Raw genomic sequence first — 26263 nt, forward strand, 5'->3', positions numbered from 1 at the left:
TTCTTCTTAACGCTTGAGTCAGTTTTATTGCTCATAAAAATCAGTGACTGATGACCCCAGCTAGGACAGTGCAGACTGCAGACAGCTGTTGTCCAGGCTCCCATCCACTGCTCTGCTGGCGACATGGTCGTGATTTGCGGCACTTCTGTTGTTTCGTTGTCTGCGGCCCTTTGCTGAGGAGTCATTGCCAGTTCTGACAGTGACAAATGCTTGCTAAGGAGTAGTGAAGCTAGTTTAAAGTGCAGAGCCATGTGTTACAAGTACACTTGACTGCATGCACACTCTGGTTTTGGTGCCAGCAGAAAGCAGTCTTAATTGTGTCTCCTGGAAAACATGCAAAACAGTTCAGTGAGAATCTGAAGCATCTTTTCTTCTATTGAAAGTGAGAATGAATGCGCCAAGGTAGTGAAAGGGATAATTTCCTGTCTTCGTATCCCTACTGGGTAGTTATTTGCAGACACACACACACCCCAGCCCGATCAAGGAGCATTGCGAATGTCTGTATCCACATTGCGTTTGATAAGGAATAAGCCGTGTCAGAGTCAAACCTGCCACATCCTGTGCAGCCTGGTTTAGAGGTCCGTTACAGATCCTGGAGCGTAACTGGTCTGACTCCTTTACAGTCTCCTTGCCTGTTCTGCCTACCAGCTAAGCCTTAATATAGGTTGCTGCTCCTGCCAGAATGCTCTTCATCGCGGTGCGTGAAAGTAGGGTGGCTTCAGCGGCTGTTGGCCTCTTCATTAATCAATGTACGTTCCGCAGAGCTGCAGTGTGTGGGAGGCTATTTCTGGAGGAAGCGTACCCAGAGGACGAGGTTTGCCCTGTACTGCTTTAGTGAATAGGCCTCCAGGACCCTTTCAAGCCATCTGCCCCTGAATTGGTCATGCTTTAAGAGGTAATGACCCAAGAAGAGAGTAGTTGCAAAGAATCCAGGAGCCTAGAGCTCCTAGATACTATTACAGAGCAGAAATAAAGACGAAATATGAATCTGGCTAGCGTTGGAGGGGAATACACGCTGGCTCCCAATAACAGAAGCTGCTCTGGAAAGAAAGAGTAGGTCCCCAGCAAGCAATGAATGTGCCAGTCACTCCGGTGCGAGAGGCAGGACATGGCTCGTGGGTGTCCCCAGAAGGCGGAGCGTTCCCCACTGATTTTTCCCATGCTCAGCCGCTCCTCCGGCCATTTCAGCCAGCCACTGCGGAGGCAATCGATTGCCCCACCACAATAATCCCTGCTCCTCCTCTCCCTGCCCCCTGCCGCAGCTGGTCCGGAGCAATGCAGATCCCTCACTTGTCAGCACGGATCAGGAGATGCTGCCTGCGCTAGATGCAGTGCGAAGGGGGAAAGGCCAAGCGCTGCCCTCCAAACTATTCCCCACACTCCCGGGGCTGCCGTGCGCGCTGTGTGTTTGTATTGGAGGCAGAATTAATGAAGCACCAAGGCTCTGCCTGCTACGAGAAAACTAAATGTGTCCCTGCTTTCGGGCCGTTATGGTGATCCAGTTCTCCCCTCATAGTTTTAGATGAGTATAAAGGAGAAGCTGCTTGAGGTTTATTAACTAATAACCAAGGAAACCTGTTTTGAGTGTCAAAATCTCGTGAGGCATCTCTTCTTTTACAGAAGCTAATCGGGTATTTTGCTTAGCAGAGATGGAACAAGCATGTAACGCAGCTAATCAGGACCATCTCGTGGCATATTTTTATGTTTGCGGTTTGGTAATAAGGTGCTGCTGCTCTGGACTTTGCTTTCTGTTAGTTTGCTTTAATAACCCGCTGCTAGTGTCCTTACAGAAAGACTCTGGGCGGGGGGATGCTTTCCCTAATGTGATCTTAGCATTCCCGACCCTGCCTCTGCTCCTTCTCTGGGGAGATGCTAATCTCGCAGTGTTTTACTTTCTGCTTTTTTGTCCATATGTGGCAATTGTGTGTCTGATCACCACAGTCTCGCACAGTTATGGTACCCCAGGGAAAGGCAGCCAAAAAAACATATGGGGCTAGAGAAAAGGGTGTGCTTCACTGCACACAGGCATAATTCAGAGACAACAGACTCTTTGGTATTTTGCAGAAGAGATGTGCACTCTCTGAAATTTTCTGGAAGTGAAATCAAGGCTGTGATTTTCTTTTCCTTAACCAGTGCTGCAGCAATATGGAAATTATTCTAAAATTAGTGTTTCAGTCGGTAAGATCTTAATAATCAGTTATGCCATTGGCAAATCCAGATTGTTCATTCACTCTAAGGACTACTTCTATCTCTCAGAAAAAAAACTTTTACTTTTTTTCTGCTGCTGATGTTGGTTTCCTTAGCAAGTGTGCACACAGGCATATATACCTGCGCATATACACACACTGAGGTGACGAGTTACAGGCTGAAGTGCTCCTCCTGATCACACCTGGTCTAGACCTAGACCTAGATGTAGAAGCCCTGCATCCATTCCCACCTCTCTCCATGGGAGCTTCTCCAATGACTTGAACAAGCAATTTTCTGCTCTCATCCTTTTCCTTTATGCAGCCCTCCCCATATACACACACAGATTTACTCCAGCCTCTCGTAGCCTTAGCAACTGCTGCCACTTAAGTTTTACGCTGAGAGAAAGGTAATGAGTAGGGGAATATGCCAGGGGATGAAAAGGAGTATCCAAAAGTGAGGGAGAAGGCAGATACTAAATTGTCTGAAATGGCTTTCAGCAGGCTCGATCCCAGCTAGCAGTATTTATTACTATAAAATAGACCAGAGTTTACAAAAGGCTTTTCTTGGGCCCAGGCTTTTCCCCACCCTCTCAATCACAGACTTAAAAAATGGGCATTATCCGGAAGGGGGGCCTGAAGCCACGACGCCCCGAGACGTATGCTACCTCCTGGAGCGACGCAGAGGAGAGGTACAAGAGTAAGAAACAGGCCCAGGAACCAAAACTTCATGGAAAGTTCATGCAGTGAGTTTGTAAAACCCATCGTAAAAGGTCTGTTAAAGGTTCAGTCCGCTTTATCCTGCTCTCAGGTCGGAGCCTGCACAGTCCCGTCAGTTCTGACTTAGGCTGTCACCGGAGCCACCGGGACGTGGACGCGGAGAGCTCAGCTGTGCCTGGGACTAGATTTGGAAAACTTAACGCTCAAAAGCAGTTTAGGCAATTATGAGCAGGTAAAAAAAATGAGTTTGAGAGGTATGCCTTCACTGAACTTGCCAGTAGCTAACATTATAAAGTAATGAACATGCTGTATTGTGTATGTGTATACATAAGGCGAGGGTGTATTTTCGTGTGATGTTTGTGACTGGGAAAACGTGTAGTCAAGTTGTGTGGTGATTGCCTTTTCAAAAACAGCTACAGCAAGTCTTCCAGGAAAAAAATACAGAATGGTTAATGACATTAATGGCTGCAGCAAACTTTACTATGTGAAATATTCATTTAATATGTTGTTATTCCAACACTGTGCTCAGCGGAGAGATGCTGCGCTGTGTGTTCTGCTATCACCGTCGTGGGCCTTACAATGTCGTACAAAGTGATTATGTAATACAATTACATGTTTTGAGGCTGTTGTGAAAAAGCTATCTTATGGCTGCATAGAAAAATCATAGTGCCAGCCTGTCAGAGCCTCTCAGAGCATAAAATAACAAATTGCAAAAAATAATTGCCTTTCATAAGTATCATGAGCTTAACAAAAATCCTGTAAATCCCTTTGTAAAGGTCTGTCTTTATTGAACACCTTCTTAAGGCCTTTGTTACCAGGAGAAGCCCTTCAAGGATTGAGGCAAGGGAAAAAGCCCCAAATACATCAAAATCAGGAACATTTTGCCTGTTTCATATTCATAGTTTCTTCCTTGTGTGTGACTGATTTATTCTGCTGTGAGCCCCCAGGGCGTGCATTGTCCAAAATAAAGGCTGCCAACAAAAAAAAAAAAGGGCAACGGGAGCATGTAGAGTGGGGGGAGTTTAACCGATGTTTGATGTTTTTAAATGCTGAGATGTACTGCACATCTTGCATCTTTGTGTGCAAATTAGCTTTATGCTGTTTCTTAACAAAAGCGTACACACTAAATAAATAACTTTAGCACAATGCAAGACACCATATGTGAAAATAGAAAGCTGCTGTGAGACAGTTGCTCCATGCTGTGCAGTATGATCCTTCCTGCTTCTGTATTGTCTTAAGTTGTACTTGAGCTGCTGTAGCATGTGCTTGCGTTACAAAGCACCGTGAGTATGCTGTAGAAAGTACAAATAAATGCATAGAAAGCAAATGCCCATGATTATTTTAAGTTCTTGTTTAGCCTCAGAGAGTGGTTTGATTTTCAGTGACTTTTTCGTACTCTGGCACGTACGGACGTAGAAAACGGGAGCGCAAATTGCTTGGACAACGTCAGCACAGCCGGCTCGACAGAGTGGGCTCTCTGTGCGGAGCACAATGCCGCGAATGACAGAAAAGCAGACTGCGAGGCAGAAGCTTGCGAGCCACTATGTGCAAATATGTTTCCGCCAGGGAGGCAGCGGCTTCAGAGAAGGGGCCGCGCGCAAGGCTGCCTGCAAACTTTGTCCAGGTGCTGAGGGGCAGATCGGGCAGGGAGGCAGGGAGGGGACCTTTGTGCAACGGGGACGCTATTGTTAAGCGCCCTGACGGATGGGCGCAGACCCTTCGCTTGCCACAATAGCCGCTCACACCGAGCAAGACTCATTAAATATGCAGTTCCAGCCTCAAGCAGCTCATTAAGTCGGCAATGAGCAGTGACGCTGGTGTTGGAAAACGCTGCCTCGGTTAACATCACCATGCAGAGTCTCCCTGGATCTCTTGATGTTGTTCTGCTCAGTACCTTTTCTGTGATGACCAGCTTGTGCTCTCTGCTTTGCATTAAATACAGGTAAAAAAAACCAGTCAGGTGGATTTAAGTTCTCCTATTCTTTACAGGCCTTTGCAGAAACGAGTCCTGGGGCCCAGGCTAAGTGTCTGTGGCATTTTCTATAGCAGCATATGTAATTCAAGTTTGCAGGAGGAGGATGGGAAGAGGTTTATATAGCTTCAGTGTTAAAAAGAATAAAACTTGTAATGTTTGAAGGATAACTTTAATATCAGAACAGCGTCGTGACATGGAGCAGTTACAGATGCCTATTGCTATCTGTCCACTGTTACACAGTTGAAAGTTTTACAGTAACTGTATGTTCCCTGGAAATATAGTGTCTTTGGTGGATTTGGTTTGAATTGTGTGCTGAATATATTTCTTGTGTTCACAGTTTCTTTCTGAATTGTGTATTTGAAACCTGTTTTGCAACCACTAACTTTTCTGAGAACAGTTTTATATTCAATAATATTTAGGAATAATATACAGAATGGGAGCAGGGAGGCATTTAGGGTGAGTGGATGTCAGATGTCAATGGATCAGAGTACACTGGAATCTGGAATTAGGATTGTAATTGCATAAAACTCGTGTGTTTTCACTAACTGATGTTTTAAAACTAACATCTGGAAGTATGGAGCAGAAATGGAACAGAAATGGAGAAGCAGAACATGTGCAAAAGTTTGGGGTTGTTTCTCAGAGGCCAGTGTTTTACACCCTGCACTTTTTTTTTTCCCTCTGACAGAAAGTGTTTTCAGACTGCTCATTTCTATGTGGAAGACAGCAGCTCGCCCCGTGTGGTCCCCAATGAAAGTATTCCCATTATACCTATTCCAGGTAAGACAGGCTTACTCTTCTATATTTGTGCTGTTTGGAGGCTGTTTTAATTACCTAAAGGAGAGAACGTTGTATTTGTGGTTAACAGGATTTTTTCATAGACATTTGTTATATCAGTGCTGCTTCATTTAAATTCATGTGCTTTGCAATGGGGCTCTGAGAACCAATGCTGTTTTTCCATAGGCACTTCTTCCACATTATTTTAATTAAAATTTTCAGAATAACCTTTGTGAAATGTCAAGAACAAGAGCGGCACTCCTTAGAAATACTAACGCATTGCATCCAAGGTGAAAGGGATTGCAATGTCAGGGTGGGCTGTGGTGAAGGATAACCAGCTCCACTGCTCTCTTGAGACCAGTGGACTTGCCCCCCACTTTCAGCATGTGCAGAGGTGGGAAAAGCAAAAGATGTAAAGTCCGAAGCCGTTTGTTAATTTGGCATTAAGTTACCAAAGGCCAAATTCTTCCCTTAGCTATGTTGAGAGCAAAGCTGGAGCCAGAGTTTGGCACTATATTGTCTTCATGAGGCATTTCCCCTAGGAATTATCGAGTGTGGGATTTAGTTGCCTTTAAGCAATGATGACAGAAAACAGCTTGGTGTTGCAGTGGCCTGTGCAGCCGCTGCCTTCTTCAATGTTACTCAGTTTCACTGACAGAATTAAGATACCCCAAATGCTGTGTTGACTTCAGTCTGTCAAATGATTGTACATGTTGCTTCAAGGTGATGTTTTTGGTTTCCTTCTCATATTCTGTAGTTTGTGCCAATGGTCTAGGATTCAATGTACAGCTAATTTTAATGAAAACATTCGAAGACATCTCTGACAGTGTAGGAGAAGAGACTCCAAGAAAACATGCATTCTAGAGAAGTGAAAGAATCCAGTTATGTTTTCCCTGACTTTATTCTGTAGAAATACAAGGCTTTCCTTCTAGAAAGAGTCTTTCAAAGTACCCCTGAGAATTAATATGAAAGATTAGCTGTTACATTTGTATAGAAAATGTTAGGCAGTTTGCCTTGCAGTCTGATTCTGCACCTCTGAAAATAGAAGAAAGCATACCATTAACACCTGTCCTTTCTGCAGACTAAAGTGCATGTCCTGGCCTCCTCACTTTCATTAGCAAGGAGCCATTCTTCCTCTCATTCTGCTTTGAGTAACATGAGATGGGATGTTTCAGTTTTAGACCACCTGAGATGAGTTTTCAAAAAAGAACATAAATAGCTGGAGAACTCTGTTCTTCCTGCTCTAAATCCAGAAGAAATGATTCCCTGCTTTTGGTGATCAATGCAATGGTCCCATCATGCCTACTCTCATCTTCACATGTGATGCCTTCTTGGAGCTTTCCAGGAAGGGGAGGGTAGACTAAATTGGACTCTGTACAGAGCAGTGTCTAACCTGGGGGAAGTAAGAGCACAAGGCAGTGGGGGAAGAGAAATGCTCTCATCAGAGAGAAGTCTCTTTGACCAATGTAAAATATTTATTGTAACGGAGAAGAAGTGTTCTTAGACAAAGAAACATGCAGAAAGGTCCATCTTTTAAGTTCTGCAGTCCGTTTAGTTTAGACAATGGTTCTTCCCTACCTCACAGGTAAGTTTTGAGGATCAGTCAATTAAAGATTGGAAGGCACTCATATAAATGGTAATATAGGCTGCAGAAGTTCCATTAAAACAGTGCAGGTGGCAGGTACCATAAGGCCTGCACATCCACTAGTGTTTCTCCAGCAACCATTCTTGCATGTAAGATCAAGCTGCCGAGAACTAAAGAAAATTGCCATTTGGGGACATCTTCCCGTAACTGGAGCAAACCAAACTGTTGGACCACAGCAGCTTCAGGATTGTTACAATGTCAGCATCACTGCAGTACAGTCTGTTCAGACTTCGTCCTCCCGAGAAAGAGCTACTCACATCTGGTAACGGGCACTGCAGATTAAGGGACCTGCTGAGCAAGTGCTGCAAGACTCCTTGAGAAGTTGTCTTTGTAGTTGAAAATCTGCAATGACTGCTGATCAGCTCTAAGGCATGTGAGGAGCTGGGCCTTGGAAAGAGGTTTAGTCAGATGCAAAGGTGAATCCAGCCATCCAGTTCCTGCTCTGACGACTAGATTTCTGTGGACATAACGGATGTTTTGATGCCTGCATACGGACATCCAAATGGAGGTATTTTAATCTGAAGCTGAATCGTGCCCAGACGGTCTTAAGAGTGAATGAGTTGATGAACTCGAAGATCTTTGCACCAACAGCAAAGCTATTGAAAGCATCAAAAGTCAAATCACTCTCTGGAAGTGCCTCTCTCTCTGTGTATTTGCTGTACAGGGAGTCTGTTTGGTCAGTAGATAGGCTCAAATTTAGTAGAGAGAAATTCAAGCTATGTAGCCTTTTTCCAAAGATGTGATACACAGCACCAAAAGATCTTGAAGCTCTTCTAAACATTTTCCCCATCTGCAGATACAGAAGAGGCCTGTTTCCCCCAATCAACCTGCTACTAAATGACACTATTCAGCAACATCAGCTGCTGCTTCCATGTAGGCAGGCCACTGAAATTCCTTAAAAACATTAAACGGCAAAATTCTCCCTTGAATTCATCCCAACTGATGAAATGCTAAGCTTTTGAACTTTTCCTCTGGAAGCTGCCAGAGAATGCGAGAAAATCTTACTTGCCATATTGATCCTAGAAGTAAAATATAAGTGACATTTTAACAAAAGCAGGTTCTTCGAAGTAACCTTATTAGCTTGTGATCCCCTAGGAAATACCTTCTTAAAATTTGTATTTAAATGGGTCCCTGTGGAACCATGCATCTGTCTCCTAGAATTCAGTGGACTGACTTCCACTCTCAGTTATGTGCAAGCAGCCACACTGATGGCAATTTAGAGCAGTGTGTCTAAAAACGTTTAAAAGATTTGCCAGGGCCCATCTACAGCACAGAGTGAGCTGTTGGTTGGAGAAAGCTGAACTAGGTTTGGGTTGGCTCGTCCTGGCCCAGGTGTGGGGTAGCTGTGCCAGGTCTGGGGGAGCCAGGTGCAGTGACGTCCTGACGCAGCTCGAGAGGTTGCCAAAGTTGCGCTGGTATCGCTGCGTGCAGCCGCTCTGCCCTGCTGATGTGCCAGCATGCTCTGAGGTAGCTTTCATATTTCTTTCTACATCACGTTCTGCTCTTCTGTTTAGATGTACCCTCCATTTCCTCAGCTCTAGGAGCTCTAAAATTGATCTACCAGCTACCTGCGGTAGCTATATAGTACAACTTAGTAGGTCCTCGGTCTAAAAAAACAGCTTGTAAAGGAATGATTTTACCCATTTTCTATTTCACTTCCCATGGCCTACGTGCTTAATTATTGTGCATGAAGCCACATCACCCATAGGCATGTGCTTATCTATGCAAATTTGCTCTGAGACCCAAATCATTATCATTATTCATAATTATCTGCTCTGCTTGATCTAGAGAAACACAGGACAAAGGAGATATCATTAACTGAGTCACCCACTGGATATTACAACTGAGGTATAAATCTTAACTCACATAAGCCTTATGCCTGACAGTAATGCATCTGTAATCAATGGCAGACTTCTGAAACTCCCCGGCCGTTCAGCTCAACAAAATTATCTCTCCATATTCTCTGCCGTTGCCTCTACACTCAGTTGATTTTGGCCATATCCACATCACTTTACATGGATCTTTTCACTATAAACATTCAGGCTTGGCAACATCTCACTCTCACTAAACTAGCTCCAGTTCCCGTTTTTTTTTTTCCTAGTCGGGTCAGTATCTGGTTAAAGAGTTTCTGGGCTTTATCCTTTGTCGTAGGTTCAGGTAAGTAAGAATAACAGCACACTCATGGGTGCAGACCTCTGTTTTGCAACACCGCAAAACAAAATGCAGCCCCATCAGTCTTCTTTTGTGCTACTCATCACAAGACCTGCTCCACTAAAGCAACGCAGAAGTGCACCACCATGTAACTTAGATGATATCAAATACTAGGGTTAGCACAAATTCCACTTTTACTACCATCCTCCTCCTAGTCTTTGTTTCAGAGCTTTCCTGCTCTTGGGTGGTGAATCGTTCTGGAGCTTGCTGTGGCTTTAATGGTTCCTTGCCCAGGCCCATGGGCACAACAGGCGTTTGGCACTGATGTTAGCGGGCCTGGTTGTCTGTGAGATCAGTACAGAGATACTTGAAGCTTGTCCCTATGGCAAAACTCAAAACTGTGCTTAGTCTTGACCGCAGTCCAGAGAAACATGGCTCATAAAGAGCAGAATGGCTGGCTGGCTGATGCAGCTGATTCTTTTAGCATATTATTCCAGATGTCTTTCACCATTCTTAGTATAAGTAAAATGTCTCAGATGTGATGCCAGTCATTTCAGCTGTGTCTAGACTGCAAAACTTGGGAGCACTTCCCGATTCTTGGATCAAGGTGCATGCAGTTTCAGATTTAAATGGCAGTAGATTCATTTTTTAACTAGTACTGGAGTTTCTGAATAGTGTATTTTAAAATAACTAGTGGTGGAATCTGTGGGAGAAACACTGTCTTGCTTCTTCAGGAATGATTCAGTGTGGGTGCATGAGCCCAGAAAATTCTGGAGTAGCCAAGTGTGTTGCAGTGAGAAAGTGTCTTGACCACCTCATGTTATCATGCAAAGGTATGAAGGTCAGTGCAGCCATGACCCTTCTTCATTTCTATCTATCTTCTCATGGTTACAAGAAACAGTCCCATAAAGCATCCAGTTTATTAACTGTTAGCTTCTATTAAATCTTCTGCAGACTTTTGAAACTGTGAGTTTCTTCCCTATTCCATGGTTATATACAATGGTTCTGTGGTTACATATGATAACACTGGTTCCCTTGATGAACTTTCCTGATGAACGTATCAGTGGTTAGACTTGGTGTGTTTTTTACAAGCACAGCTCCTTCACCTCTGATGTCTTCAGGCGGTATCCACCCTGTGATGGGCTGTTTCCTTTAAAAGATCGTACAACCAGGTGTCTCATTTGACAAGGAAATTGCAGGTCCTTACTGGAGGTTTGGTGTGCTTATTGTTTTCTGCTGGGATGTGGCTATCTCAAGTTGCATCCCAAGACCTAAAGATGAGCACCAGGATGCCTCCATGGCAAGGCCTGTGGCCGCTAGTGTCGATGTGCTGAACAGAGCGATCCTCTGTGCTAGAGCCTGGCTAGGCACCAGGAAAAGTACTAGCTACAACTGAGGACTTGTTTCTCAAGGACATGAAGCTCTTCACTGAGCACAGAGGTAGTGTTCTTCAGCTGTTTCAGACTTTATAGCTGCTTTCTGCTCCCTGCGGATTTATATTGAAGCACCATATTGTGAATTGTACCTATCTTCAGCTTCAATTAAAGTCATGAATGCAATATTGCAAACACAGCCATCCTCTGAAGCCAAGAAAATATCAAGGTGTTTTAGGGAACATCCACCTCCCTTTTCCTCTGCTACCAACCCTGCTTCAGCAGCACACCGGGGAATTTGTGATATGGTATCCCCTCCTAATTATGGTACTTGTGATGGGGGCTTCAGGAGCTGGCTGAATCATCCCAAAACACGCGCTCTCCTGGTGGCCATGTGAAATGTAGAGATTTTGGGACAGGTCCTTTTCTGAAAGCCATCAGATGACTGCAGAGGGCTCTTGCCCATCCTGTGAAGTTGCACCTCTGTGTGCTTAAATGGAAGGCCTGTGGGTAATCGATGGCACAACTGGGACCTGAGGTTGGAAATGTGTGAGTTTAAAGTTGAGTTACTTAGCAGGCAATACCAAATCAAATCATATTTAATGTCTGTGCTAGAGGAAAATTCACTCTCTTCCTTCTCTTTCTTTCTCTTGGACTGAAATTGTTTTTTTGGGTCCGTTTCTTTTTGCTTGAAGGGAAGAATGGCATTGCTGTTGCGTTTATAATTAATGATAACCTAATCTAAGATTTGTACAAGCAAATTTAAACTGAGCTCTTATTTTGACACATATAAAATTTTATCATTAACATCCTTATATTTCTGACTGACACATGGCTAATAGCACTGCAGTAGATTAAATCTTGAAGCAAGAGAGATGAATGTAGCTACAATATTACACAGGTGATTTTTCATATTCTGCTTTTTTGTGTGTGCTTTATCAGAAACCTGCCCTTCTGTTCATTTGACTTGATTATAACAAATAGATAATAATTATCTTGCTGAAAAGAATTTTGTGGGTTTTGTGTTTTTCTTTCAACATGCCCACCTATCCAGGACTCTCTCAAATATATTCATAGCATTTTTCTTGCTTTTTCCCTTTGAAAGGTGTTTTTATTAAAAACAGTACTTGATAAACACATAATAACAAAAACGTGAACGTTAATGAGTAGTGGTGTCCCCAATAATTAACTCTCAGCAATTCATAATTTATCTTAATTTATTTTAATTTATAATTTATCTTAACTATTGAGGTCACTGACTTCAGAGGATGAAGGGCTTCCAGCAAGTAGTTTGAGCTCCTAGAAATAAACCTACTGTGTTGCCATTTTGTTATTTATGCAGATACAATCTCTGCAGAAAGCAGACACATTATCAATATTAAGATTATTTTTGACTTTATTTTATCTTAAATTAATTAATACTCATGTTATACAGATAAAACTGTTCTTATCTTTCTGGCAATTTTTATACAGCAAGAAGTGTGATCAGTCAGAAAAATTAATTATTCCACATGAAATGCAAACTCTTCTTTTGTATTCTTCTTTTAAATAGTTTAACAAGGAAAGCCCATTCATCACAGAGTTGAAGGCCCTGGCTATATAAATGCATATGATACAAATGCATTAAACCTAAAATTGTTAGAAGAAAGCTGGCGGCCGCCCATTTATATGCCTGGAATTAGTTGTGTATTAGTCAAGTATTAGCTTGAGTCAGGGCAGCTCAAACATGCCACATTCAGTGAGTGCCAAAATTGGAGCTGCCCGTGACACTTCTGCCCCCCGTGTGTGTGCGCTTCATGGTATACTCACAATTTGTATGTTTAGTGCTTTTAGTCTAAGCTTCTCTGTACGAGGCGGACACCTGACCTTATTGAAGCTGATGGGAGCTTTTCAGTAACCTCTAACGGGGCCAAATTTCACCCAAGGGTGTGCTGTTATTACAGCACTAGCCTTTCAATATTCTTTATGATAAGCAGCTTTTCTAGAGACAGCCCAGATGGAGACTTCTGGGGCTTTAGCATCCCTGTTTAGTACTGCGTGTTGTGTGTACTCCGACATTGCATGCTACAGCTGCGTAGATCCTATTTAAATCTGGGCTACGAGCGCCCCGTTGCTGGCTGTGGAAATGTGAATGTGCCGGAGCTGCAATCCACGTGGTTATTTCCACTGCGGTGCTGCCTTTAAAGCATGCTTTTGCTCTTGCTCTGCAACCTGCATTCAATCTGATATATACTGTAGGTTATGGAATGGCTGTTAGACGCAGTTTCGAGTAACATGCATCCTAAGTGTCGGTGCCGGGTGTTCCAGCTGCTTGCAGGGGTTCCTGTTCTGCATCCCCCTTTTTAAAAGCAAAAATCCTTGAACCACACTGAATGGGGTAAGTAAAACCCAGAGGTAGTAAAAAAACAAACCAAAAAAGCATGCTGCTAGGAACAGAAGGCACTTGAATGCTGTGGATGTGGGACAACAGTTCCCAGGGTGGGGTTAGGAAGTCAGGTGGGTTATGCTTCTGTGAGCTTAGAGGTTAAATCCAGTCCCACTAGGAGCCTGCTGGAGGATATTTCTTTCCAGTCTCAGGAAAACTTTTTTGCTGAAGATGAGAACTGTGAGGACATACTGTCGAGAGCGGATGCTCCAGGATTAATGTTGCTAATGATGGTTTCATGATTGGCGTAAGCCAATTTAGGTTTGTCCTGCCGTCAGAAAGGGCAGTCTCCCCCGTCGCTTCACCATTTCTCATGGCAATGAGTAGGATCAACCCATCTGTCCGACTGACAGCTAATCCTTCTTTCCCCTTCCCAGAAATCAACTAATCATTTTCTGTATTCATGAGCCAGATCAGCAAGCTGAATCAGTTCACTGCTCAGCCACGCAGGCGGGGAAGAGGGAGTGGGTGGAAGCCCCTTGTCCTTTGGCTTAAGCCGCCTGTGAGAAGCATGCTGAAAATGGATGGAGGCGCTTTGGAGATGCAAGGAGGGGCACAAGGTTGCTGAATGGTGCAGTGAGTACGTGGCTGCTTTTCAAGCAGACGGGCCAAGCCACGGGACAGCCATGGCACGTGAATCCATGCAGTCTTCCAGACAAGGGACTAAAGTGCAGTCACAAACAAACAGAATAAGCTTTCACATTAAAAGTAAGGCATAAAATACAGGGAGGACATTGGACTTTAGTAGATTATACTAGATTAGATTAATATAAGCATTTATAAACAGAATGAAAAGCATGGGTGAATCTTTTTATCAAGACTTCTTTATGTGTGTCAAACGTCTGGTCTTCAGAGACACCAAAACTCCAAACTGGATGAAGGTAATATGAAGGAGCACTTTGGTTTTTGACCTTCTGGATTAATTCCTGACCCAAATCCTTCTATTCCAATCCAATACCACTAAACCATCCAGTGAGCTCTCCGGTTATAAATGAATCAAAGTGAATCTGAGATCTTATTATGTGGAAGTGCCATCTCTGATATGATATCCCATTTTTCTCCTGAAATTGACCCCAATTGCTTTAACATTACAGAGGTAGCTTATTAAGTAGGAAATACAGGGAAATCCTTCCTGGTAGGATTACTAATTATCCAAACTTTAAATGTAACCCTGTAACAACTTTATTGCTTCTGTGTACTTTGGGCTTGTTTTGAAGGCTAGGTGCCTTCTGAAAGAATGCATTCTGCATTCTGCATCCTTCATCTGTTGCCACTTTGTGGAAAAAGAGGTGCAAGTGAAGGTTTTTCTCTTCTTTTTTTGAAAACATGACTATCTTCTTGGTATTTTGCCTTTGTGGCAGGAAGTGACTTGCATTATGCTGCCCTTCAGTATTGTGCTTTTGTTACTCCTCTCAGCCACTCCTCTTGGACTAGCAAGTGAAGATATGAACTGCACCTAAATTTTAAATACCTGGCATAGTAATGAAACGTATTCCCACTTGTCAGCTTCAGTAGCCTCTGATTATAAACTGGTGTCCTGGAGGCTTTTACCCTGTCCACCTAAGGTTACTTCTTTCTCTACATAACACAAAGGGTTGGTGGGTAAGTATGGTGCCAGATTCAGCTCATGTTTTGTAGTGATGTAAATCCAGAATCACTTTATTTACGCTTGTATAACAGATGGCTAAACCCAAACTAGACAGAATTGTAATTATTTCTGCAGTGTTAGAGGTGAAGGTACATTATTAAAACATTTTCCTGTTCCCTTTGAATAATGAGTAGGTCTCACAAAATGTCAGCATCATCCTGACAATATCAAATGTCACTCTGGTTTCTGGATGGGAAAAAGTGTATGGTGCAAAAGGGAATATGCATTGAACAACTGTTAGAGCTCCTAATTAGCCATTATAGGATTCCATTAATCTCTTCGATCGACTAAAAGAATTATCGTCCTTGAAGTCCATTTGTCTTCAGATGGAAGAGAGGCTCAACCAAAGCCTTCGGACTGCAGATTCTGCAAGGAAAAGCATATTCTGTGCATCTAGCTACATCTGTTGGTTTTCTTAGAGAAGGTTAAGGTTATCTTCAGATACCATCAGAGCCAACAAGAGTGCTGAGTATGTTAGTAGATATTTTAGCCGAGATCTGACAGGCTACCCATAGCTAAACACACATACACCCCAACTAGAGTAATATGCGTTCCCGGCTGGGAGTTTGGGGTTGGGGGGTCACAGCTAGAAAAATACAGGCCCAAATTACCTTAATGCATTTCTGCTCCCTTGGTTAGTGTAATACACTATACGTTACGTACCGCTTCTCCCCCGTGACTGTCAGGAGAGGGGCAGAGGGATCAGCCAGGGAAGCAGCAGCGTCCCGCCAGCTGCGGGTTGCCCACCCTCGGCCGCATGGGTCCCTCGAGGGGTGCCTCCCCCGGCTTCTGCACGGCGCCTGCCCGATCTCACGCAATCAGTAGGACCACGTTATCCCAGCAATTTAAAGGCTGAAAAACATAAGCATTGATTCAGTTCCTAACTTCTGTGGTTCTGCTGTTATTCTTCCAAAGACCAAATAATTATATTTACTCCAGCGTGGTTTTCCTGAGTTTATAGGCAGCTTCAGCAGCATAAGCACCTTCCTCCCAGTGAGCTCGTATGTCAACATTATTTGCTATTTAATTTATTTGCTGTTTAATTGTTGCTCTGTTATCGAGTAGGGTAAGAAACTGCATAAAGCTAAGGCTTCTGAAGGGAATTGAAACTGGCTGCAGAAGAGAAAAGGCAGAGGAGGAAAAAGGGAGGAGAAAAAATAAAGGATAGTGAACAATGGAGAAGAGAATTAGCAGTAGCTCTAAAGGCAGAGAGATACTGCCACCACGCAGTGATGATGATGAAAGAAAACTAACCATATTTTGCTGTGGATCTCTGGTGCAGACCCATCCTTGAAATTGGTGGGAACTCAATGGACTGGAGAGTACGTTATCTTTAATGTATTTCTTGGCTCACAGATCACAATTAAAATTAAATTCTGCCTTCTGCAAAATTAAATTGGACACTCTGGACTGCTGCAGTGAGTCCCTGATCTCAGTTGGTCTCAGCTGAGCTAGACTCTACTCAAGAAAAAAAAAACAGCTACAAAACTTTTCTTGTGGCAGTATGTGAAATTGCTAGCATAGCACAAGTTATTTTCAAGGAAATTAAGGATATGTGGGTTACTTTTCAGGAGAGGAAAGATTGTTTTACAGGCTCTTGCTATGGACTGCTGTTCCTATAGATCATTCCATTCGAGTGTCTTGGCTGCAAAAATGTTAATATGTATGTTGTTATGAGATGATGATATTCTCGATATTACATAGAATAAATGTTAGCACTTAAATATTGTAGAATGCCAACATTTCTGCATGCTGCAGCTTTTTACTAAAATGAGCATACACTTGTCAAATGTTTGGAATTCCTTATTATTCAGTAAATGAGCATGTGGCTAATTAAAGTAGCATTACTATATTGGGAGGTGATCAGATTGCAAACATATCTTCAACAATTGCCTCTTGTAAATAAAATAGAAGGAAGCTGATTGAAATCTGAAAATGTCAATAGATGCAAAAAGCCACCCTGGAGCGTTACCTGATAAAATAAGAGTAGAGAAGTAATGACATGGTCAATATTAACAGCCATCAGCTGGAGAGAAATCAGATTGTCAGGGCTGGATCTATAAAATTCTTGCCAAAGTAGAACCTCATTTACACATACAGATCTTCATACCCTTTGCTAAGAAAAGCATATGTGACAGCTTAGAGGTTTTAGCTGCCAAAGATCTTTCACTCTGAATACAGTAAATGTCACATCTATTTATTTATCGTTAAATTTTGCTAAGTATCTGTAGAAATATTTGGATTTTTTCTATCATAATGTAGATGTTTAAAAGGAAAAGAATCCAGATTATAATGCAGCTGTAGCACCAAACCATATGGCTGCTAAATGGGAGCAAAAATACACTACTGAATTACTGGGAGTAAACATAAACTGCATGCGATCTTCAGAAGAATATTAAATGGGATACATAAATACCAGAATATTGCCATAAAATCATGCTATCAGACAATAGTAGCCATCAGGCAATAGATTATTTCACATGCTGAAAGTAATCACAGTTGTATAGCAATTTACATTTTCTAAATGCCAGACTGAAAATATTAACTAATGAATCTTGGCAAGCACAGTGTTTTCACCAACTGCAGTGGTGGTTATAACAACGTCTAGACTTCTTTTTCTGAGACAGAGAGAAATAAGACAATTTTCCTACACCCCACTTTTATTAGAAACTACCCAGAGTTCCAGGTGCTTGAAACAGTCTCAGTTGTCTTTAATTCAATTCAAGCTTTTGATTTCTTTCTTTCAAGAAAATGTTTGTGGATGATGTATTGGTATATTGAGTAGAATTTGCACTATGCTGAGCAAGAACAAATGGTCCAGTGGAATGCATATTCAATGTTATGAATGGTGTCTGGCATGAGAGAAAACCCAAATTAGTGTGGGTGTTGTGTTGCCTGTTCTTTTGCGCAGAGACGGTTTCATGATAAGTGCATTTGGATACTATATTGTTATATAAAAAGGAAAAAGTCAGTAATTTGTCTGTTCCAGGAGAGAAGCCTGTGTCTCTGCTCAATCTGGTAAAAACTTGATGGGGGGCAATTGTCAACTGTACCTTCATATTTTGTGTTTTTTCTGTTTTTCTTTCATGATGGGTAAGGGGAGAAGGTCCCTTCATCCCATTCACAGCTATCTTCGAACTGTATATGAGCTAGATGGTCCTTGAACTTCTGTTGGACTTGTAAATAAGCATCACAGGGAACAGATCCCCAGTATCTATATTTGCAATGTTTAGAATTAGAAATATAATGTGAAGAGTTTACCTCAATATTAGCCAGATTCATCAAGACTTTTTTATTGCTGCATATTGAACTAGCTCTGCCCCTAGGAACTCAGATCCAGGTGATACTGAGCAAATGCTTTCTCTCCAGAGTTTGCAAACGATAGCAGAGATCTCAAAATTCTACTTCTGAGACAAATAACAACTCTGAATCTCTCTCTCTTTCTACAGATGATATGGAAGCAATTCCAGTCAAGCAGTTCGTTAAACACATCAGTGAGCTGTATTCTAATAACCAGCATGGGTTCTCAGAAGACTTTGAGGTATGATTTAATGATCCACTGGTAAAATGGTGTTTTCCTAAAGTTAATTGCATATTGATAGTAAGGGGCTGTGTGACATCTGTGTGATGCTGTCATGCCAGAAGTAAATGCAGTGCTCAAATGTATCAGAAGAAAAAGGGAGATACCAATTTGCTAGCAGATATAAGTAATCTGAGACTGGACACTTATAGGTGGTTTCTATCCATCACAGAGCAAGGGTCTAAGGTAGCCTTCTATTAGAAGTAGTTAGTGCCTCCAAGAGGTACTTACCGGGTTTGTATTAAATTGGAAAAGCTGCCTTCAATACCAAGGAAAGATATGATGATACAAGGAGCTGTTTTTAACTCCATGCTTCTATTATATATAACCTGAAGCTTATTTTACTCCTTTTGGCCCAGAATTTGCTTTCTTTAGTCACACTGAGTAGTTCCTTACCCCCTGAATAACCCAAAAGGAGCAAAATAGTGCTCCCTATGAGCGAGAGTAATAGAATTTGGCCGTTTATGAACCCCCCAAGCTATGGCTGTGCCTCCTGTTCCTGATGGGTCAGTTCCTGAAGTCCTTGTTCATCCTCTGTTCAATCAGAAAAGACTGCTGTTGAAGTCATTGCTAATTTTGTTCCAGTAAAACCCAGGAGAAAAGCTTCAGGGCTTAGCTAGTAGTATTTACTTAATACGACTAATTTAAAGGTTGTGACTTGTTACCTATTTAGGACAGACTCTGACCTCTGCTGCTGTAAATTTGAGGCAATTCCAACAACCTGAAGCATTTTTCTGCTTCTGGGTTACCAAACCCATGTTGTCTATGTGTGGTAAATAAACATTACACAGTATGAGGAAAGACTGTAAAGTCAGGCCCTAAAAAACACAAGCCAGTATTCCTTGGCTAGCTTTTAGGCTTTTCTTTCAGGCAGTCTAATCACAGTCACAGCTGAACTTTTGGGAGTACTGACAAGCACAAGGAACCCCAGCAAACCGTATGGAGCTTCCCCAGCAGCGAAAGGAGGTGTGTTTGCATTATGCATGTGAACCACAGGGGCAGCTATGCTTACAAACAAGGCAGTGAAAGAAAATAGGTGGCCAAATATCTACAGCTTCTTTGCTTACTGCAGTAAAGACGAGACTGTATGCAGGAATTGTTTTTAATGGGGTCATTTAAAACATTTATTGTTGCTGTTTGGTTACTGTCTATAAAGTAGCTGCTTTGTCTGATGCCTAAAAACCATTGTGTAAGTTAGAAACATTTTGTATTCATGAGGAAGGCAAATGTGTAAGGTGTTAAAGTGATTTAGTTCAATTGACTGCTGGCTGGATGGCTGAGCAGGAATATTGAGGCATTTAACAATGTTGATGGTATTCAGGACAAACATTTATTCTCCAGAGAGCAGAATTTGATCAGGATGATCAAATGCGGCTCACTCTTCTCAATTATTTATGAATTGCGACCCCGGTGCTATTCATCACAGCTGGGTTTTACACCATTTAATTATTCAAAATAATCAGCAACACATCTGTAAACTTGGTCTGGCTTTAAGCAGGCTTTGCTTCAGCTGTCACAAAATCACTGCTATTAACAAATGTTGGACACCTTCTGCCCATGTTTTAGCAAAGAAAAACGCTGCTCTAATAGCCCTATTTTTTCCTTCTTTCTGGAGCTCCCTACTGTGACCGCCATGCCGTGGCGGCTAGTCAGGAGAGCTTGTTTTAGCCAATTAGTTCTCTTCTGGGGAGTCCGGGGTCCCCTCTGAAGGGAAGTTAACCTCCTCCGACTGCACTCGCATGCCAGATTCGGTTCTCCTGCTGGCTTCAAATTTGGAGCATCTCCTTTGAAAGAAGACAGTATAGCCACTCCAAATGTATTTCTCCATAGCCGAGTTCTCGGCTTTCTAAAGACTAAATGAAATCTCCTTCTCCGAGCGAAAGGAGAAGGAGTAGGAACAAAACGGTCGTGCTCTGGGATGAACGGTCTAGCTCCCTCTTGTTGCCCACACCTCGCAGGCTCGATTTTCTTCTCCCTCACAGTCCACAGGGATGGGGCTGGAGGGTGAACCCGGGATTTTCCACACACCCCATAGGTAAATTTTTTCTCAAGTGCCTGAACTGACTCAGAAGTCAGGATCCCGATTTTGAAAGTGGCTGAGGGATATAGGAGCCTGAGGTTACGTTTATACAGCAGCTATTAGAAGTGGCTAGCGGTGGAGCCGTGTCTGATCAGACCCAGCCGGGGTATACATGCTGGGATCATATCTGCCAGATCTAGTGAAACTTAGCTGATGTTTTAGGGAAAAACAGTGGGATTCCAGCTGAAACAGAAAATCCAGTGTTACAGGGCTGCTAGCCTGAGATGAAGAATACCACAGGCATCGGTGCAGAATGGGTGCAACTTTATACTGCACATTCAGATTTGTTTAAAAACGTGTTAGCAGGTTACTGCGGTACCAGCAGACTTTATCCTGGACCCGGTTTTGTCTGCCCACACCACCCTGACTTTCTGCCAGCGCAGCTGTTCCCGTTCTTGCACATAGTAGCGTAAAAGCAGCATGAACTCCTCGTCGTGAAGCCTTGCTGGTTTAACAGGGATGGGATTGTGTGCTGATACCTGGTCTGGATCGCGTGCGTACTGTTGAGGGATTGGGCAGCATGCGCGCACGGCGCACACGCGGTGTCGGTGATCCCCCCCAAGCCCTTCCTACCAAGGAACTTCTGTAAAGCGGCCTGAAGTCATGCAGGCTTTTTAAAAAAAAAAAACCCTACTTTTTACATCTAAAAGAAGAGAAGAGGATGACAAGGAGATGCTGAAAAATTTGAGCAATACTATAGAATAAATAAATCTTCCCAAAGATAGCAAGCACACGGCATTTTTTTTTTTTTGATGAAAAAAGGATCCAAAATATCTTCAGAATTGCTGTAGCAGGAAGTTTTACGGTGCAATCTCTGAAAGGAAAGAGTATGCTAGGAACAAACCTTATCTGCCCTATGTAGAAGGTAAAAATTGTCCATTTGTTTGTTGCTAGTTTGGGGGTATGTTTCTTCCTGTGTTTTTGGCAGCATGTTGTGGGTTGCATTGAGTTGTTTTTTACATGAAGAAGATTCCTTTGAAAGTAAATTTTATGACTACTCCCTCCCTCCTCCCCTTAAAATGAGCTGTAATTACAGCTAAATATTTTGTGAATGTGCTTAGGAAGCATTTTATGTACAGAGGAAAAAAGGACTTTGAACTCACAAATCTTTCCTTGGAAAGTACATCCAAAATGAATCCTTACTCCCTTTGGGGAATCATAATGCAAGTAGCCAGCTTTATTGTCTGTTGATAGCTAGGCTTTCTTGTATATACAGAATTGTTAAGGTTTCCTTTGAGTCCAATGAATTTTCAATATTTGATATAAACTAGAAATGTAAGGCCCCATTTAATCCTGAACAACAAACAGCTTTTTAAAATAAAGCCCACAATCGTGGGTTGTCATGCTGGTTTCTGATCTAAGTCTTTGAACTCCAGCTTGGAGTTCAGTCAACCTAATAACAATAAAAGTTCAAGGAGCTTTCTGGATTGCTCTCGCCGGCAGCTCCAGCAGCCTTGTTCTCTGGCAGACGAGGTGAGGTGCCACGTTTTTGCAGTGCATCCCTGGGCTGGGGTTTGGTGGCCCGTCTGCCTTGTGTGCGCGGTGGCAAGACTGTGCAGAGACCGGGAGGTTTCCCGAGCCAGAGATTGTATCTGGTCGTTGTCTAGCCAGAGCTTGTATCGTCAGCATTATGTTTAATAGTCTTTGATAGACCTTTCTTCTGCAAATTTCTAATTGTTTTTTGAACCCTTGTAGACTTCCGGTGTCCAGAACATCCCATGGCAACGAGTGGTATGATTTGTTCCACAAGAACAGGCTTCCTTTTGGCTTTAATTCAGGCTTAATAACGTCATTCAGAGCCTACTAGTTTTTGCATTATAAAGTACATCCCTGTATCACCTCCTAAATGCGACGCGTGATTCTGTGTACATCCCTCGTATCTCCCTTTAATCATCTCTTTTCAAAACTGAAGAAGTCTGAGCTATTTAATCTGTTTGTTTGAGGAGCTGCTCCAGGCTTCAGATCACTTTTCCCCTCTGTGCCTTTGTTCCTAACTTTACCATATCCTTTCTGAGATGAGAAGGCCAGAACTGTGCGCAGTATTTAATGGCTGGGTTTACTGCAGTTATGCAGGGGCATAGTGATGTTTTCTGTTTGGTTTTCTATTACTTTCCTCCTTCCTAACATACTATTTGTTTTTTAACAACCACTGAACGCTCAGCCAACACCTCCAGAAAACTATCAGCTGTGACCCCAAGGTCTCTTCACCGAATGGCAATAGCAAATTGAGAACCTGTCAGTGTGTATGTATAGTTAGGGTTGTTTTTCCCAAGTACATCACTTTGCATTTATCAACATTGAATTTCATTTGCCATTTTATCACTCAGCCACTCAGTATTGTGAGAACGTTCTGCTTCCCTTCACAAACAGCTTTTGTTCTAATTATCCTGAATAATTTTGTATTATAAACACACTGTGTCTCCTTTGCAGTCCACTTATGAATAGAGCAGGTACCTGTAAAGTTTTGCTGGCAAAATTTAACGCTGACAATTCCTGCGTTGTGAGTCCCATCTTCAACCCCTTAACACATAAGGGGACTTTTCCTTTTGCTCCACAACAGATCAGTTTTTTAAGAAACGTTTTGTGAGAGACCTTTTCAAACACATTTTGGAAATCCAAATATGCTGTTCTATTCCAGACTGTCCTGTCTATGGACTTCTTCAGGGACCTCTCCACACGGTGTTAGAGGTGTTTACTAACTCTGCTCTTCATTACAGCTTCTGGCAGTTCGCTCCATAGAGAAGTCAGATTTAGTGGGCTGTAGCGCCTGAAATCCCTTCTGGATCTCTTGTTTAAAAACTGATGTCACATTTGCCATCCTCTGTTCTCCCAGTACGCAGCCTGAATATACAGGGCATGTGCCCTCCAAATTCTTGTATCAACAAGAGTGCAAAGTGTGTCCTTCCATGGCGATTCTTTTCATCCCCTCCTTGGTCTGGCCTCTTACTGAAATAAAACAGTAAGTTTTGTGAGCACAGTTCTTTCCCTCTGAAAAGGGAAGAATAAGCCAAGAAATCACCCCCTGCCGCCAAAGCTAGCTGTGAATTTTTATACTATAATGCCATATTTGGACTTCGGAGACCAGACAATTTCATTTAGCTGCTCCTTAATTCTGGAGTGGGCTGGTCAGTGCTGCTGCAGGAGAGATTAGAGTGGGTGAACGCAATCTCCGCAGACCTCTCTGCTGCCTGCAGCCGCGCGAGTGTAATGATTCATTGCCAATTTGGAGTCTGCACAGGCTCGCTGAACTTGGAGGCAGGCTGTCTAACTCCCTCATCACATAAATTGAAAATATCTTTATACTCTGGTGGCACCTTCTTCTAAATGTCCTGAAATGTAAGAAAATAACATAAATCCATATCTTCAGTGATGTGGCAGGGATTTGCTAACGTTATTCGCATGATTGTTGCTGCTTGGGGCAGGGGTCACTAGCTCTTTTTAACCAGTGACCTCAGCATCTTATTCTCTCGTGAAGGTCAGCATTGACGACTGAGATGGCTCTGTGCTTTGCACATTTCTTAAGACTAAAAACACTGTGTCGTTATACTGGCATCCCTTTTAGATTGGACACAGCTTACATCAGAAACATGCTATAACTGCATCTACCCCAAGAAATTTGACAGTAGGAAGATGCCATTCTGAAAGCATGCAGCTCAGAGACTTTACTGCACTGGGAAAAGTTTTATAACTCTGTCCCCAAATTGCCATAATTAGGGGCGGTATTCTCAGCCTGTGTGTTGCTGTACTGAAACTAAAGGGAAGGAGCACTGTGAAGTTGGAAGATGAAGGACTTAGTGCAGAAGAGGGTCTTCCTGGAGTTTTGTATTCTAATCTTGCTGCTTGACCTACCCTAAGAAATTGATATTGTGAACTAACAGATGAAGTTGAGGAAAAGCAGTGAAAGAGACTCAGGTATCTGGGCTTTCTGTTACTAATTATAGCTCAACAGCAGCTCCCAAATTTTCTGCCTGGAAGCCCCACTTAAAAGAGCCATGACCCTGCATGGGGAATGCGAAATTTCATTCAGATACTGGCATCTCCCTGCCCAATGAAGGGCAGGATGCAGCAAGAAAATGTCACTCCACCGTCCTCTGCTCTCTCACATGTGTAGACATCACTTGGATATACAGGTTAGCTGTGTGCACAGCTCAGTGGTTCTGAATCGCTCACACTTGCATGAATTTTTAACCACCTATTATGATTCCTCAACTACTATTGCTGTGTTCAGAGCTTTTGGTTTGTTTATTTTCCCCTTCTGTCTAGGCTCTCCCCAGCTACCTTTCTCCTGAGTGCCATCAGAGAGTTTATACTAGTGCTAAATTATTACAAAAATCTACACTATTCCTGTGGGAGATCTTCAAATGCTATTTGCTGTCTCTGTTGGTATGCTATCTTCATGTTTGTAGAACAAACAGCAAGAGTTCAACCACAGAATTCTCTAATTTGGGATTAAACTAATAGATCAGGAGTGATCTTAGGGGTGGATGCACTAGCTGCTTTCATGCTGAAAAATATCACAGTAAGATCAAAACATAGCTATGGATCTTCTCTAATTTAGTCCTTCAAATTAGGATCCTTTCTTTGTTCATGATTCCTCCTCATTGCTATTCATAGGCTTTTACAGTTCAGCCCCTGCTAGGACATCTGCTGACAGAAGTAATGGGAAACAACAGCAGCGCTGCATAAGGCCAAGTCAGCCGAGTTCCTGCTCAGTCACTGTAGCAAAATTTCTTGCTCGCAACCTTATATTGCCAGCAAGACGCTGGAGCAGTTTGATTTTACACTTTAATGGAAATTCTTTGAAGTTTAGAAAAAACTAATCTGTAACTTGTTTCAGGAAGGCAATGAAAATGGGTCATTAAACCTGGGTGTATCAAATTCCAATTAGCATTAGCATGGACAATATAATTAAAAGGTAAATTAGCCATAATAGCAAGGACTAGAACACTTTTTACAGTAACTAACGGTCAATTGAAACCATGTACTTTGGTTTCTTGGGTTGTCGATGATAAGTTGAAAGGACAGGACAAGAGCCTGTATCCATTCATCTTTGGACAGTAATGTGTTCTGCAAAGTTAACCATAAAGAGCAGCAGCACGCTAGCCAGCCACCATTAAAATCGGTGGAAGAGACTAAAGGAATTAAAGCAGAAGAAAAGACTCTGGAGCGAAAAGCTTTGTCTGCTACGACTGGATGAATTACAGATATGGTGATAAGGGGAGTAGCTGCCCTTTTACTCCAAGGTGCCAGTAGTGGTTTCGTGTTAATTGGAGAAGACTTTGTTTAGGTTGCAATGAGTAGTCCAGGTACCAGAGCTGACCTGGTGGCCTGTCTGCAAAGTTGTACTAATAGTATAATCATGCTGATGTTTTAAATGCAAATGAATGACTTGGTAAGCAGTAAGATTTAGAAATCCTAGGGTGTGAATTGCATTAGCATTAGAAAATGTTGGGAAAGTAAATATGTAATAATACATAATGTAGTAAAAAGGCATAATTAGGAAGGTGACTTTTTGGAACTTTCTCCAGGCTGATATTTATTAACACCAGGCCATCGTGTTCTGCCAAAGCGTAAATTATGCTCTAAGAGCAGGCATAGATAACAGGCTGCAACTAGTCTTGTTTTCTTGCAGCATTTTGTGCATTGATGAAAGACAACCCCTTCGACTTTAATAACAAAGGAATGTTAACTTATGCCTTACAGTCTGGG

The 26263-nt window shown here is 42.4% G+C and overlaps 1 protein-coding gene across 3 annotated transcripts in view; it reads left to right on the plus strand.

Moving 5' to 3' along the window:
• PTPRG (protein tyrosine phosphatase receptor type G) overlaps positions 1-26263 on the plus strand; it is a 412828-nt gene that overhangs the window by 365363 nt on the left and 21202 nt on the right. For all 3 annotated transcript variants that reach the window (XM_067303422.1, XM_067303421.1, XM_067303423.1), the window contains 2 exons: positions 5564-5655; positions 18344-18435. In XM_067303422.1, coding sequence (XP_067159523.1) covers positions 5564-5655; positions 18344-18435 — 184 coding nt within the window. The remainder of the gene's footprint in view (positions 1-5563; positions 5656-18343; positions 18436-26263) is intronic.

The sequence above is a fragment of the Apteryx mantelli genome, chromosome 12 (genome assembly GCF_036417845.1).
Source record: "Apteryx mantelli isolate bAptMan1 chromosome 12, bAptMan1.hap1, whole genome shotgun sequence".
Lineage (NCBI taxonomy): Eukaryota > Metazoa > Chordata > Aves > Apterygiformes > Apterygidae > Apteryx > Apteryx mantelli.